The sequence below is a fragment of the Vicugna pacos genome, chromosome 20 (assembly GCF_048564905.1).
Source record: "Vicugna pacos chromosome 20, VicPac4, whole genome shotgun sequence".
NCBI classification, from domain to species: Eukaryota; Metazoa; Chordata; class Mammalia; order Artiodactyla; family Camelidae; genus Vicugna; species Vicugna pacos.
The window spans coordinates 20,305,358-20,321,689 of record NC_133006.1 but is presented as its reverse complement, the minus strand read 5'-3'; the positions used below and the strand labels follow the sequence as shown (position 1 = coordinate 20,321,689).

The following is a 16,332-nucleotide window of genomic DNA, read 5'->3' as shown; positions in this document are numbered from 1 at the left end:
CACTGTAATTTATTGTTTTGCTTTTTTATTTCATAGTCAATTTAAGCCAACATTTAGGGCAAAAATTATTTTAGATTATCTGAATCTATGCCTTGGCTTTTCTAGCAATCATAAGAAACAACCTTTTTTTTTAACATTTTTTATTGATTTATAATCATTTTACAATGTTGTGTCAAATTTCAGTGTAGAACACAATTTTTCAGTTATACATGAACATATATATATTCATTGTCACATTTTTTTCTCTGTGCGCTACCATAGAAACAACCTTCTTTAGTATTTCATATTTAAATTTTCTGTGATGAGGTACTTTGAAATATGTCTTACATGATATTGGGCTGGTTACATCTGGGCCATTCTTTATGTGTAGAAATCAAGAGGCCACAGTGATGGGATGCAATTGTTTTAATTTAGGCAAGGCTGCAGGACTTTAAAAAAATGGGACTGACAGTAAAAGGAAAACAGGATTTCACTTTATATAAGCTGTTTTACAAGCAGCTTGCTAAGTAGCAGCCCCTCTTTTATATTAAGATGTTTAGGTTTTCACAGTATCCATGTAGAAAGTCACTTATACTTAGATATTGGTGATTTATTGTTGGAACAAAAGAAGGTACGTGGCTGAATGTTTCATAGTTTTGTGTTGGCAAATGTTTGAAGAGGGAATGGGGCCAAAAGACTTAATGTAGAACATTTCTGGAATTTTGGTCGATTCTACAAATGCTTGTTAGGTTCACACAATGTCAAAATACTTTTGCCAGGTGAAGAACCAAGGCTTCCAAGTAAGCTTGACCAAGGATTTTAAGAGGAATTCCTCTCCTCTTTCCTTCCTTCCTTCCTTCTTTCCTTCCTTCCTTCCTTCTTTCCTTCCTTTCTTTCTTTTCTTTCCCCTTTCCTTTCCTTTCCTTCCTTCTTTCCTTTTGGGCTACTATCCAATTTTTACCTTGCAGCCAGGCCTCCAAAGACAACAGCAGGAGCTTAAAACTCTGGAAAAATTTAAGTAAGTAATTGGTAAAAAAATTGATTTTTTAGGTGCCAGAACGCACATGTGATCTTTTACCTAAAAAATGCCTCTGATTCATAATCCATAGTTCATCTTAAGTTATTTTTTTTTATTAGTGATAATGAGTAACATATATAACTTTCCTATGTGTTACAAGAGCTAGGGGATGTCCTCTGTGACTGTAAGAATTATTCTCTGAACAAACTTAGCTGGTCCATTGCTGATTGAACTTTTGACCTTAATCTTATTAATAGCTGCTCTAAGGAAAGATTAAAGGGAAGCAGCCTGCTAGCTGCATCCTTTTGTTGTCTGAATAGGTACCACAAATATTGCCTAGTTAAGGGCCTAGAGATTTATACATTTTAAAGTTTTAAAATAATTAAGGGAACCCTTTCATAAATTTTACTTGAGAGTCTTAGATTCAATCTTACCATGATAGACCAAGTGATTGTTTTGGTTTACTTGGGTTAAATATATTAAATATTGTCTTTGACTAGTCACTGAGCTAAAGTGTTTTTTTGAGTGTATACCAATTTAATAAAGATGTATTACTTCTGTCTGTCAGCTTTTGGATCATTGTAGAACAGTCATCAGAGAGATTTGCTGATTATTTGTATTGTAAATGTCTTTTCTAAATATTTAATTCTTGGGTTACTTTTAAATGTCTGAAATCATATAATGGCAGAAGAAGTAAGGAAATAGGCTAAAATATGACTTGAATTAAAACGATATTTCCATTTAAGAAATGAGAGATGAATAGATTATAGAATGTTCCCCAGATCTATTTTAATGCTAGGAAACTTTTTGTCTTGCAATATTTATGACTAATACTCCATAAATAGAATCAATAGAGAAGGGATATTTGGAAAAGCCCATAAAACATTAAAAATACTTTGATGTAACACGGGTAGCTTTAATCTCATAAAAAGTGTCCCTTTTAAGGAAATTAAAATTTGACAGGGTATTTAGTAAGATTTTAATAGTAAAATAGGTTATTATGGAAGGTGATGTTTAACAAGTAAAAAACAAAAACATAATTTGGGTAAAAACAAGTTGGAGTTATTATTAAGTATATGATAATGTAATGTTATTGAAATAAGGTAGCAGGATTTGGAATTAGTTCCTATTAAAATGACTAAGACCTGATGGGTCCTATAGTAAGTTCAGTATTTTTTTATCATTTGATTTTTGTTTTCATATAGGTGATTGGTCTGTTGGATGTTTTCACACCTGCAAGGTCGTTGGAGGAATTCAATGATGTGTAAGTAAATTTGTCTTTGCCTTCTTCAGCTAGAGGTTGAAGATTAGCAGCCCATTTCTACTCCTGAACCACTTAGCAGTATCCGACTTAGATTCTTTATTCCTGTCATCCAACTCTTCTGGGGATTGGGAATGGATACGAGAGGTGTATATTCTGTGTGGTGTATATTAGTATTTTCATTGTCTCAGGCACATTTGTCTCCTATTTGGAGAGACAGTGCTGGGTCCTTGCCAGAGTTCCATAGAAAAGAGTATAGGGAGTTTTGACCATGATTTTTATTCTCAAATTGTTACTTTAAAATGGAGAAATGTAATGGAGCTATGGTTCCACATGGGTTCTTCCCTTTCTCTTATCCCACCTGTGTGTGGGAAATGGTACTAGAACTGTATTATGAGCCTCCAAGTATTGGATTTCTGTTCTTTGACAAGGGGCGGGCCTCACGTGTTTAGAAAGCTGACAGATAGTGTTAATTCTCTAGGTTTCTGACCATCTGTGTTGTTTTAGCCTGGGAACCCCCCGGAAAGCAGAGTCTGAGATTCTCAGGAACCAAGAATCAGGGGCTAGGGAAAGTGAAACAGGGAGGGAGAGGAAGTTGCTACAAGGGTGCGTTATTAAGTTGGTCACCTTGTGGGCAGCTGGACTGAAAACCGCCAGGATCTTCTAGGAAGCTGTACAGAATGCACCTCATTTATCTGAGCCTGTTCTAACATTTATCCGCTGGCTCCTGACTCCATTGGCAAGGGTTGCCCCATGGGGAATTAATGTCCTCAAAAGCCCAGGTTGCACATGTGTGAGTACAAGGTAAATTCCAGCAAATGTTCTGGATGTTGTGCACGTGTTGTGCATGTATGAGTGCTCTATTGTAGCTTTCCCAATGTCTGAATTAGCATACCTTCCTCCCATCTTCAACTCACAGATACATCATACCATAAGAGAGACAGAACACCTTAAATTTAGAGTTATACATTGTGTCCTGTTGAAATTTTGGCATTCCTAACTGGAAAGGATGACTGTTGTGAAAATCAGAACAAAATTGCAGATTATGGCTGCTCTTCCTAAACCTCTACTCCCCGTTGTCCCCAGTGCTGAACTTAATCAGTTTCTCCCCACCCTTATCCTGGGTTCATTTTCTCCTACTCTTATCCTTGGCCAAGTGCAAGCACCATTTACTCCTTTCCCAGAGAACAAGCAGGAGGGTTGTTTGAACTTGTACCTTCTGTCTAATGAAAGAGGAACAGAAAAAGAAATGCAGGCTATGAAATGGAAAGAGAAAGAGGAAAGGCAGCAAAATTTTCCCCACCATTTGAACTTAGTTGGAACATGATATGACTGAGAGTAGAAGATGAGAGAGGAGAATCTGGTCTAAGTGCAAGAACTCCCACCCACATTAGCCTTGATCCTGTTAAGGAAAGTTTAAGAAACAAGCAAAGAGAAAAAAAAAAAAGGCAATAACTAAGAACAGCTGTGCTTCCTGAGCCCCACTTGGCACTATAACGTGGAGGCTTTCAGAGATTACTGGATGCTACCCAGGCAGGCAAGTTGTTGAGCCCTACTGTAGGCTGTACTTGGAATATTGCAGAATAATGCTTCTTTTCTTTAAAATTAATTCATTAATTTTTACTTTTTTAAGGATTTTATTTGTTTGGAGCAGCTTTGAGCTTAGAACAAAATTGAGAGGGAGGTACAGGGGTTTCCTGCTTACCCCCTGCCCCCTATATGTGCATAGCTTCCCCAGTTATCAACATCACTCACCAGAATGGTATATTTTTTTACCAAGAATGATGTACATTGACACATTGTAATTACCCAAAGTCCATAGTTTACCTTAGCGTTCACCCATAATGTTGTACGTTCTATGGGTTTAGACAAATGGATAATGACATAATATCATGATAATATTTACAGTATATTTTCACTGCCCTAAGAATGATGGGTTTTGATATTCTGCCTAAATGTAGGGAAAATGCTGATGTTATTGGTTTGTAAATTATTTTGGAAAACACTTGAATCAAGTTTGAGCTATATCCCAAAATTTTAGGTGTAACGAGGGTGGATTTATTTAAGAAAGGAATTGATGATTTGCTGACCTGAGCAAATGCTGTATTTTGCCTTAAGCAGTCATATGGACGTGGATTATGAACCTGTTTATCTTTTATAAAAAGACCTTATTTAAGGCCAGTGTCTTTTGAGAGGTTAAGTTTTATCCATTGTAGCGCTTTTGCCCCTTCTATCCATTTGAAGGGACCCGACTACAAGCATACTCACTGAACTGAAGTTGCATTTATTTCTGCATTCATTCAACAGATACCATGACTGCTGAGCAGGAATCTATTCTTTCTGCTTAACTGTAGCTGGCTTGTGAATATTTACTTATTTATTTCCAGCTTAATGGGCTATAACTGACATACAACACTGTGTAATTTGGGTTCTGATTGTTTATAAGCCAGAGCTTACTTCACTTCTTGGGAACAAATCTCAGTAACTACTCATTGAATGCTTGCTGAGCAGAGTGTTAGAACAGGCTCAGAATAATCAGAAACACTGGTCTTTCCCCCTGATGAAATAAAAATCTTTTTAGGGGAAATAATTCAGAGCACTTTTGTAACCAAATTACCAGTTGGCCATGTGACCTTGGACAGGTCACTTTGCCTCTCTGGGCCCCAGTTAACTTCCCTGTAAAATGACGAAGTTTGAGGTGGTTTTCAATCCCAGAGAATCTATGAATATAGAATGATAAATCTAAGTTTACCTTTTGGAAAATGTTTCATTGTTTATTTTTTATGGTATGTATCACTAAGAGAAAAGTAGTGCTTGTCCAGGACCATGGTTATTTCAGTGTTTTCCAAAGTCATCTTAGAATTTACTCAAGAGATCAAAGATCTTCAGCTACAATTGCAGGGTTTGCGAATTTAAATACCTTTAGGGCCAGACAAATGACATAAACTAGGCTCAGTGTGATACAGTAGAATACCTGCACTTCCTTAAAGTATTCAAATTCACATTGAAACAAAATAAGCAAACAAACAAAAACCCACTAGTTCTGGCCAAATCAAATGAGCTGAAGACTAGTGTCAGTCCATAGGCTGCCAGGTTTGGAGCAGACCGTAATTTTGAGCAGGAATTTTCTGTGCTAATGAACAAAATCCCTAATTGCTTTTCATATTTATAGTTGGCTTTTAACGTTATGTGTATTTGTGCCTTTGTGCTTCTGTTAGCACTTTTCATTTATCATACAATTTAAGTTTTTACTGAACTTTACAGTTCTCGATTAATAGGCATCCTGCATACTTCATTGTAAGACTATACTTTTGAAAAAGGAACAAAAAAGAGGTGGTGAGTTTTGATCATTAGGAACAGTGTGCAGTTACTGAGTCAGTCTACCTTCTCCTTCTAGCTTGCAAGCTCTATTAGAGCAGGGAGTTTGTTTTCTCCCTTGTTGGGTCCTTAGTAGTTAGAAATTTTCAGAAGTCAAGAGAGATGAACTGAATCACATAATACCACATAGAAAATTGCCCACATCTTGGTTCTTTTTTGGCTTTATTTCTAATCACATTTTTCTTGATCCAGAGCTATGACTATTACTTGAAAGTTTACTAACCCTTTTTATTGGGTAAATACTGATAGGTTCTACATAAGATATCAAAACTAAAGGCCCTCAGTTGCATATGGTCTTATTAATGAGATGAAACATAAATGCTTACCTAAAACAACTTAAAGGACTGAGTCAAATTTGCAATGTCAAAGCAATACACAGGGTATTAAGTGATCTCAGAATGTGAGAGCTTAGTGGAGGAAAGCTTCTAAGGGAAAAACAGATAAATAAAGGTGAGGTGTAGAGATTGAAATGTATTTCAGACAATCAAAGAAATGAAGGAAATATGTAAAGTATACAGAGAAAGAGATTTGTGTGGAATGAAAAATATTAAAGGAGTAGATAACCCTTGATTTTTCTTTTGTGCTTGGATAAAATTTGTTAGTAAGTTATGATTTGGGGGGCGAGGGTGGAGGAAAGTTGTTTTCTTAATTTAGCTAAGAGACATTATCTGCTTGGAAATAATGCTTTCCTCCATCACTGAAAGAAATTCCCAGCTCATTTGTTTGGACTTACAGAAACACTAATTCTTTGGAAATAGATTGAGTGTTCAAAATACATAATACAGGAAGAGAAGCAGTCTAGCTGAAAGATGTATGAGTTAACTATTAACAGTTATAATTTTCGATTTATTTCCTTATTAGAGAGGTCTGATGAAATGAGGATAGGGACTTGTTAAAGCTTGTAGATGCTGTCACTGACTCATATTCAGAATCTAAACAAATTACACATCCTTTAAGAAAATACCATTCAGTTTTTGTCTGATGTGATCAATCAGATGCCTCCCTTTTCTCAGGTTAATTGATGTAAAAAGACAAAGAAGCTTCAGGGACTCTTTCCAGTTTGAGTTCCTCAAGAAATCTTTCCTTGATTAACTCCTTCCTAAGTCTGGGTTGGAACCCTTGCCTTATGTTCTCTGGCACCTTGATGTTCCCTTTTATAACTCTAATTTCAATAAGGTATATCCCTGCCTGGTCTTACTGGTAATACTATATGAGTTGTTCTGGGTCATTCAATTCAGTGGTAATTGAATGCCCACTATCTGCCAGACAATGTTCTGGGTACTTTAGATACTACAGAGAGAAAAAGAACCCTGTTTTCCTGAACATTGTACAGATAGATAGCAATAAACAATAAGCATATAAAAAAGGAAATTAGATAGTATGTTAGCAGGCAATAATGCTATGGACAAGAAGAAAAAGTAGAGCAGTGAAGGGGAGTTGGGAGTGTGGAGGCAGGGGGAGAGATGCAATTTTAAACAGAGTGGTTAAGGATAGGCCTCATTGAGAAGGTGAATTTTAAGCAAAAATTTGAAGGAGTAGAAGAGTTAGACTTGTGGATATCTGGGGGAAGAGCATTCCAGCCAGAAGGAACAGCCAGTGCAAAGGTCCTGAGGCAGAAGACTGCATGCTGTATTGGAACTGCAGCAAGCAGATGTGTGGCTGGAGTAAGGAGGCCAGTATGGAGCTAAGTGAAAGCAGGGAAGAAAAAAATGGATGATGAAATGGGAGAAATAATTGGACACAGGATACTGGATTATGTAGGGCTTTATCTGCCACTAAAGGGTTTTTTTTCTTTAAGACAAATGAGAAGTCTTCATTGTCAAAGACAAGGAGTGACATGATCTGTTTTTCATTTTTAAAGAATCACTCTGTCTGCTGTTTTCAGAATAGGCTATAGTGAGTCCCAAGGATCACTGGATGTATTCCAGAAACGTGTGGTTATAAATTGTCAATCCCTGTGATTTTTTAAAATACTTTGTTTAAATATGGAAATTTTTTGCCTTTTTTTGATAATTACTTTATCAAATAGGACTGACAGTAGTAGAGATGCCAAACTGTAGATATAGAAGAGATTTTTTTTCTCTCTATAGGTACTTTCTGATTGTATTATGCTTGAAAAAAAAATCAGTATAGTAGGTAGGAGTCTTGACAATTGGGTGTTATCCAAGAAATGCTTAATAAATGAGGCTCTACATTGGGCACCGTGTAGAGTACTGAAAACCACTTACTGCCTTTTTGCTGTACATTTATATAACTGCCGTTTTACTTATAGAAGTCACTTTGAGTAATGATGATTTATGCCCTTTACAGTTTGATTAAATTTAAAGGAGACCATCTTCACAAGAAGAGTGAAAACCAGAATTTATATCCTCAGGCTATGGAATCATCTTTTCAGCCTTTAGCCTAATAAAGTCCTACTTACTTAACTCCTTTTTAAAGAAGGAGGAACTGGGTAGCTTTCTAGCTGTTCTCGATTTAATTATTTGAAGTGTTAAGAATACAATTATAGGCATGTCTTTACTAAAATGTAATTAAATTTGCTTTCCAGAGACTAATACTGTAGAAATTACATGGGTATCTATTAATGCTCCTTTTGGGACTGGCTTATTTAAAATGTGCCCATGTACATTTTCCTCTAACTCCTTTGTTCAGTACTTTTAAAAGTTACATATCTTCCATAAGCATTCAGTAACTTTGCACAATACTTGCTTTTGTCTGCTGTTGCGAGATTTATTTAGAAAATCTTTCTTTATGTGTTGAGTGACAATTAGTTATCGTGGATTGGTCTTTGGGCTGCATGGAAACAACATACAGTGATTAGGTTAGTTCTGCCATGAATAATGTGGTGCAGTTGACTTAACTGGGGCCTAGCAGCAATGCTCGATAGTTACTACTGTATAGACTGATTGATCTTATGTACTTACATAATGTCTTACCAGTCTCTCTCCGTGTCTGGAAATTTTAGTGATAAAATGGTTGTGGTGTCTGGTGGGGAGGGGATTTGAAGGGGATTGCACATTGTGGAGAATTCTAACTAAAAGCATGCTTACTCTCGGGCCATGCAGTCAGTAGTCTTCTGGCAGTGTAGGATTTCCTAAGTTTCTGGTAACCATTTAAACGCAATACTTAGTCTTGAAATTCATATGTTTGCCTTGGTAATACTATTAACAGCTTTGTGAACTAGCACAGACATTAGAGGGTTAAGATTTTTAGGTTTTCTTTCAAAGACAAATCAAGATAGGTTCTAGGTAGAATCATCCAGAACAATTTTTCCTTTGTTTACCTTTTCTCCTTAAAAATATTTTTGAAATTTGAGAGAATAATCCTTTTACTATTCAGTGTTGTAAAATGTAATTATTTCCAAAGCAGTCTTAAAAGACAGAAGTTGGATTCTTTCTTCATCTTCATCAAGCCCGATCCTTGCAAATTGTCATAATTGGTATAATGGATATGGCGACCATTATCCCAGATTTTCTGGGGGAAGTCCTCATTTCACAGTATCAACCAGTTATTCACAACATTCTCATATTTGTCAGATTATGTATCAGTTTGGGGTTAAAAAAAATACAGTGACTGTGATTAGGATGGAATATGGCAACATTTATAAAATTAAAAAAAATCAGTTCTCTTGATTTAAATTCTGTGTCAGCTGGAAGAATTTGGAGGCAGTATAGGCTGTGATTTAAGATCATGGTCTCTGAGATCAAACAGTTTTGGATTCAACCCCTGACATTATCACTGTTTTAACCTTGAGCAGGTTACATATCCTTTTTCTGTGTTTCCCCATCAATGAAATGGGAATACTAATGGGACTTATGTTATAGACTTGTTGGGAAGAGTATATTGTGAGACACGGGCATAGGAGACAGTGCATGGCACTGAATAAGCACTAATGCCTCTGGTTATGCTATGTTGAGCTTGGAAAAATCTCTTAAATCAGAACAACTCTTATGAAAACATTTCAACAAGTACAGTATACCCTCTAAATGACATTTAGAGCTTACCCTTTCCTCAAGGCAGTATAAACATGCAAGTTTTAAAAATAGGAAGTGCTAAAATCTCATTTATGGTTACATCTAGGCTAAGTCCTATTGACATTCGTGAAATTGAGAACTGACCATAGCAGCCAAAAAGGAAAATTAGGAAACAGAAACAAATTTTAATTCTTCTTTGAGGAAAGAAAGTAATAAATATAGTGATGTGTATGTATAAAGAGAGGTCATACACATATATACTAGTCTATTTAAATTTACTGGCTTGGTTTCTTTCCCTCCAAATTTATAAAAAAATAGAAATGAAGTGAAATCAGCATTTTTTATAGCTGAGCTGATATGTGTTATTCAGGCTCAGGAGTGAGTAATGATTCTTACAGCAGATAAAACCTAACCTAATTTTTAAAACTGCTCCCTCTTTAGTACTGATTGTGGTTTCTATGTTCCCATAGCCATGTAATACAGTAATGAGTGGGTAAGGCATTGCATCTAGAATATCCATGGTGAACCTGTTGGACTTGAATGCAATCATTCCCTAATCTTACGATGTAAGGACAGGATAAGTAACCAGCACCACACCTGTGAGGAGAAGTTCTAGAATGCCTCATCATGCTTACAGATAAAATATGTTCCTCCTTCCTTTAAAGCAAATGCAGGAATATTGTCAGTGAACAGTATCCTTTTACCAGTCATTTCTGAAAAGAGAGTTATAATTTGAAAATTTAAAGATACTCCTATTGTAGAACCTACAACTTGGAGGGTATAAAATGAGGTGAAATTATATTAGTGGATTTAAAAATATGGCCATGCATTTAGTTATACTATATACTTCTCATGCAATAACAACATTTTTTAGAAAACTGATACGAACACATATATCAGTCTAATCTCCATCTTTGCTTTTTTTTCTTTTCTCTAGAGAATCTAAGAAAAGACATCAAGTAGGAACAAGTATAAACATTTTTAGAAAAATAGATGGCAAATGCTAAAGTTGTAATAGTGATTGTATGAGGGCCCCCCCCATGAGTAGTTATTAAGCTTTTAGCTGTCACTTTGGTACTTACTGAGTGGCCTTTTCTTAAAAACTTTTAAAAGTCTTACGAAGATCAGAGCTTTCTCAGGGGTTCTGGATTATTTTGTAACTCTCCATTAATTTCTAGGTATCTGGTGACCCATCTCATGGGGGCAGATCTGAACAACATTGTGAAATGTCAGAAGCTTACGGATGACCACGTTCAGTTCCTCATCTACCAAATTCTCCGAGGTCTCAAGGTACAGACAGTATTAGTAATAATTTCGAGGAATAAATTCCCTCTCTCTCCCCATCTTTCCCTTCAGATTTAGGGCTTAAGGAAAAACAAAACAAAACTTTTCGTATGGAAAATTTCAAGTACTCACAAAACCACAAGTATAATCATAGTATAATGAACCCCTGTGTTTACTCAGCAACCACATTTACCAATACATGGCTAATCATGTTTCTTTTGTATTCCTCCAAACCCTAGATTATTTTAAGGCAAGTCTAGACATCATTATCATTCTACCCATTGATACCTGTGTATGCATATCTGAGAGTTAAGGACTCTTCATTGTTACGTCTACACAATAATAATTTCTTGATATAGTCTCATATCTAGTTATTGTCATGTTGAAACTTTAAAAACATCCTCAAGGAGGCTAATTTATTTGTGGCAGGGGCAAATAAATAGTGTTTTATAATTAAACCACCTTTGATATTTTGCAGCTTTGAGTCCTTATTGGTGCTCCAGAGCATCAACCAGAAAATAGGTTGAAAGCTCTATTTCACTAACACTCCAGCTCTATGAATAGAGTTGATGATATGGAAATCATAGTTATGATAAATGTACAGACTACTGATGATCACTTGTTATGATTTCTAACCCCACTGTTAATACTAGCATTTCTTAGTGATGCATGAAAATGTACTTCAGATATGTCATATAATATGACAATAGGAGGTTGGAGATAACTTTGTTTAACTGACTTTTTTCTCTTTCACAGTATATACATTCAGCTGACATAATTCACAGGGTATGTTTTGTGTTTCTATTGAATTATTTTGGGGAGGGTGAAGGTGGGGAGACTGGCATTTAGCCAAGATCCTAATCTAAGCTAATTTTAGCCATTGAAATATTGATTGATTGCAGCTTTGCTCTAGGTTTAAACCAGTTAAAGAAAGATGATGTATAGTTTTTACCTATTTAAGGTTAATTAGGACTAGACAGTGACTGTAGGTTGGAGATTGTCTGTTTATAGCTGGATGAAGTCTTACTTTGATGTTTGGATCTTCATCATTACCTTTAGGGGGAGGATTTACCAGGCACCATAAAGCTGATCCTGTTCTCTCTGTACTTGCTTCCTAGGACCTAAAACCTAGTAATCTAGCTGTGAATGAAGACTGTGAGCTGAAGGTAGGATGAAATGACAGTGGTAATTGTTTGTTTCACCATGTAATTATGTGTTTGACTAACCAGGCAAATTTATATAGGGAATGGGTTTATAAAGCCATGACTTTTTTATCTAAAAATTCATGTTGTCCTTAGGAATATCATCAGACTTTGAAATTTAAACCATAGATTTAGCAAGCTTTAGTTTGACATTGAAGGTAGCATCAGGGGTCTTGTTTTCATTCTAAAAGTTAAGTTAAAAATTTAATATGTTAGTCATAATAAAGGAAAATTACAGTATAAATATCAAGCAATCCTCTTCAAGAGATAATCACTAGTTTAAATTAATTTCTAGGAGAAAAAAAGGGCAGAAACCCACTCATTCAAAATAATTCAAATAAGAGATAATTGTCTATAAAAGAGCAAGCAGCTCTGCAACTTTCTCTTTGTTTCATTTCATTTTTTTACTCAACTTTTTGGAAACATAATTTAAGGAAGTCCTATGAACTTCCCTCTTAGGACTACTTTTGCTGCATCCTATAGAATTTGTGTGGCTGTGTTTGGAAACATAATTTACATATAATAAAATGCATCATTTTAAGTGTACATTTGACAAATTTATATATCTATGTAACCACCAATACAATTATGATAAAAAACATTTCCCTTACTCTGTAAAGTTCCCTTGTGCCCCTTCCTAGCCAGTCCTTATCCTTCTAGCCCTAACCCTGGCTTTAGACAACCACTGATCTGCTTTCTGACACTTTAGAGTAGATTTATCTTTTCTGGCATTTCATATAAATAGACTCATACAGTATTTTTGTATGTATATCTGACTTTGCTTAATATAATATTGAGTTCCATTTGTATTATATGTATCAATAGTTCACTCCGTTTTATTGCTGAGTAGATCTACTTTATGACTATACCACAGTTTATTTATCCATCTATCTGTTGATAGACATGTGCTTCAATTCCAGTTTGGGGCTAGATAAAGCTGCTCTGAGCATTCATGTGCAGGCCTTTGTGTGGAACACGTATTTTCATTGCTCTTGGGTTACTGTCTAGCAGTGGCACTTTTGTTTTCCTTTCTGTAATTTTATTTTTTAAAGTTCTCGCTGTGTTCAGTGTGCATTCTAAGCATGGACGAGGAAATATGTTTATGAAAGTGCTATGTTGTTCTCTCGTTTTGTAAGACACTAGAGTTTTTTGTCTCCTGCTTTGTAAGTCTTAGGAGGTTGACTATTCCAGAGACTGATTTCTCTTCTCTCCCTTAGATCTTGGATTTTGGACTGGCTCGGCATACAGATGATGAAATGACAGGCTATGTGGCCACTAGGTGGTACAGGGCTCCTGAGATCATGCTGAACTGGATGCATTACAACCAGACAGGTACTACTTGCATTTGTTGTTTAGGGCCTTACTAATACTATGTTGGGTGTATTTGGGATTCTCAGAAGTAGACATGGTAGGAATGGGAAGAAACATTTTTTTCTTCCCTCAGTGATCCTTTTAAAGTCCACAAATGGGAAATATGTCAGTTGCTCAGATGGAGAAATGGGGTTTCTGTGTACAGGTTTCAGATTTTGTGATTTAGCAATTGGCTTTATACTTATTCATATTTTCAACATATTCTCCAAGTACTTTTACCTGAAGATATTGGGTTCGTGAGCCTAACCTCTCAATATTGCTTGGGAGAATCCACCATTTGTACTGATAAGAAACCTTTGCCCCTTTGTGAACAGCTTCTTTCTCTCACCATAACTATTCTGACTTAGCCCACCTATGAAGCCCTTTAATGGGGTGAAGGTGTTAATAAGCTTATGTATTTCTATAAAAATGCATATGTTTGTTGAACTTCAGATGCCTTAAATATTAATTGAGTATTTCGCCCCTAGTTATAGTTTGATTTGTAGCCAAGTCTGATTATAGTGACACTGTGTGCACTTTTATTTCTCTTTAATTTTGCCAGTTGATATTTGGTCAGTTGGATGTATCATGGCTGAGCTGTTGACTGGAAGAACATTGTTTCCTGGTACAGACCGTATCCTTTAAAAAGTTTTGGATTCCCGTTTCTTGTCTGTATTTTAGTGTCCATGGAGGTATATTACTTTTACCTTTCTCTAGGAAGGCTTTCAGTTACTTGCTTTTAGAGTCCAGATATGCAATGTGAGATCTGCCCTCTTGCTGAGTATCTTGCCTTGCCAAGAGAGAGGCTTCAGTTTACTTTTGTGAGTCGGAAAAATTCCTCGCAATCTGGAAAACCCTTTAAATCTTTCATATGTCATCTTTTTTGCAGCAAATCCCTTATATTAACTTCCCACAGCCGTTCTGTGACCTGAATGTCTTCCTGAGAAGTTCTAGATCTCCATGACTGATCTCAGTGAGCACAAGAAGCCCATTTATAAATCAAGGATATCTTGCTTTTATGTTCAGTTTACATATTAAAAAGGCTGTATTTAGACCTTGTAATGATATACCTGCTGACTTGTTATGTTTGTTGTTTAACAACAAGTAATAAAAGCAAGAAGTGATAAGGTCACCCCGTCACGTGCCTTTTTTTTCCCCCTCAGCACGACTTTATTTTTATCCCAGCTGGTAGCCAGACCTTAATTTACTTTCAGATTTATTGTCGAGTTCTTAGTTTTTTCATGGCCCTTTCCTGTCTGCTGCATGCCTATTTCACATTTTAGTACTAATACCATCAAAATGTGGTTTGTTGTAACTCCTGTCAGTTCCACTTGGGGAAGATGTTTGGGCAAGAAATAGTTTTGAAATGTATGTCTATAATTAGATGTGAAGAGTTTTTTAAGTCATTTGACTAGCCCTCAGTGGGCTTGGTTAAGCTGTTAGAGATGCCACGAGTGCCTGTGTTCTATCATGGTCAGAGACCTGAAAGCTGTTTTAGCCCTTCACCTAAGCAAACTCACCGAGTTTATAAATCTGAATGTCAGTTTACTTACTTACAGTTGAGTGGTGACTGATTTTCATGTTGTCTATCCACATATTCTAACTATCTTCCACTAGAGAAAATGTACTTTCGTAATGAACTGAAAACCTCCTCCCTCAGGGAAAGCCATGTATTTCACTCTGAATATTCCCAGATTGATGTGGAGTACAGTCTCCTTATACTTAGCTCTCCTTATTCCTCCTCATCCCCAGATTCTAATTTTAATGCCTAGTGTTTCTCCTTTGTCCTTTGCTTCCTTTACCTTATACCTGTTTCTTGGAAATTTGGCGTATGCATAACAGTCCAAGCTAAGAGAATTAGAGGAAATCTGTAATTTTCCTTTTTCTTTTCAGGTGCATACCTCAGAGTCCCATTCTTTAGTCTGTCCTCCTGGGCACACTGCTCTGATGCTATCCTCTGCTCCCCTGCCCCTGCCTCTTCTGTACCTCCATCTACCTTCAGTCAGTCATAGACATTCATACCCACATAGACACAGAGAGAGAGACAGACAGCAGAGCATACTGCTTCAGAGCACATGCTCTGGAATCAGACTTCCTGGGTTTAGATCCGACTTAGCTCTTTTACTCCCACCTGTGTGACTTTGAGCAAGTTGTCTAACTTCTGTCTCTGATTTCCTTAACTATAAAATACTATAACAGTACATACCTCACAAGGTGGTTATGAGAATTCAGTGAGATGATATCTTAGAACAGAGCCTGCCAGCAAATGTTAACCATCATCCTCGTCAGTGATCTTTGGGAAGCTGTTTCTTCCTTCATCTTCCCACTTTATTGTCTACTTATGAATCAATAAAGGCTGGTTTTTGTTTTATTTAAACTTTGTAACAGGTAGTAAAGGATGAATCCCCTTGGCAGACTACTGGTAGAAAGGTTTCAAAGCAATTGTGTGTGCTCTCTGGTCCTGTCTCAAAGATAACTGCCTACAGATGATTTGGCCCTTTTAAAATGCCAACTCTCAGCCTCTAAGAGTTCTTCGCTTTTATGTGTACTTCTTTTCCTTCTATGAGCTTTAGATAGAAAATAGCATTTAAACTTTTTACTGAGGGATTCTTTTTTTAATATATGAGAATTCATGTCAAACTTCTTATTTTAGTAATACACCATTTCTTTTCTACTTGGCTCTTTTTCAGACAGATGTTCTCCTGGATCGGAAAACTCAAATTCCAAGGATTTGTATTTGTATTATACATAACCCTCTTCTTGTCAGTTGCCATCTGTGTGGATGTAGCTTTGATTGCCTGACAAGGGGAGAGGAAAGTGTTTTCTATACTTTTTCTTGCCTGAAGTGTACAAATGCTTATATTCTAGCATATTGATTCTTAGCCC

At 36.2% G+C, this 16,332-nt stretch overlaps 1 protein-coding gene across 2 annotated transcripts in view; it reads left to right on the top strand.

Moving 5' to 3' along the window:
* MAPK14 (mitogen-activated protein kinase 14) overlaps nt 1-16,332 on the top strand; it is a 61,771-nt gene that overhangs the window by 24,244 nt on the left and 21,195 nt on the right. For both annotated transcript variants that reach the window (XM_072945131.1, XM_006202071.3), the window contains exons 3-8: nt 2,203-2,261; nt 10,789-10,900; nt 11,651-11,680; nt 12,013-12,060; nt 13,314-13,428; nt 14,009-14,080. In XM_072945131.1, the coding sequence (XP_072801232.1) occupies nt 2,203-2,261; nt 10,789-10,900; nt 11,651-11,680; nt 12,013-12,060; nt 13,314-13,428; nt 14,009-14,080 (436 nt within the window). The remainder of the gene's footprint in view (nt 1-2,202; nt 2,262-10,788; nt 10,901-11,650; nt 11,681-12,012; nt 12,061-13,313; nt 13,429-14,008; nt 14,081-16,332) is intronic.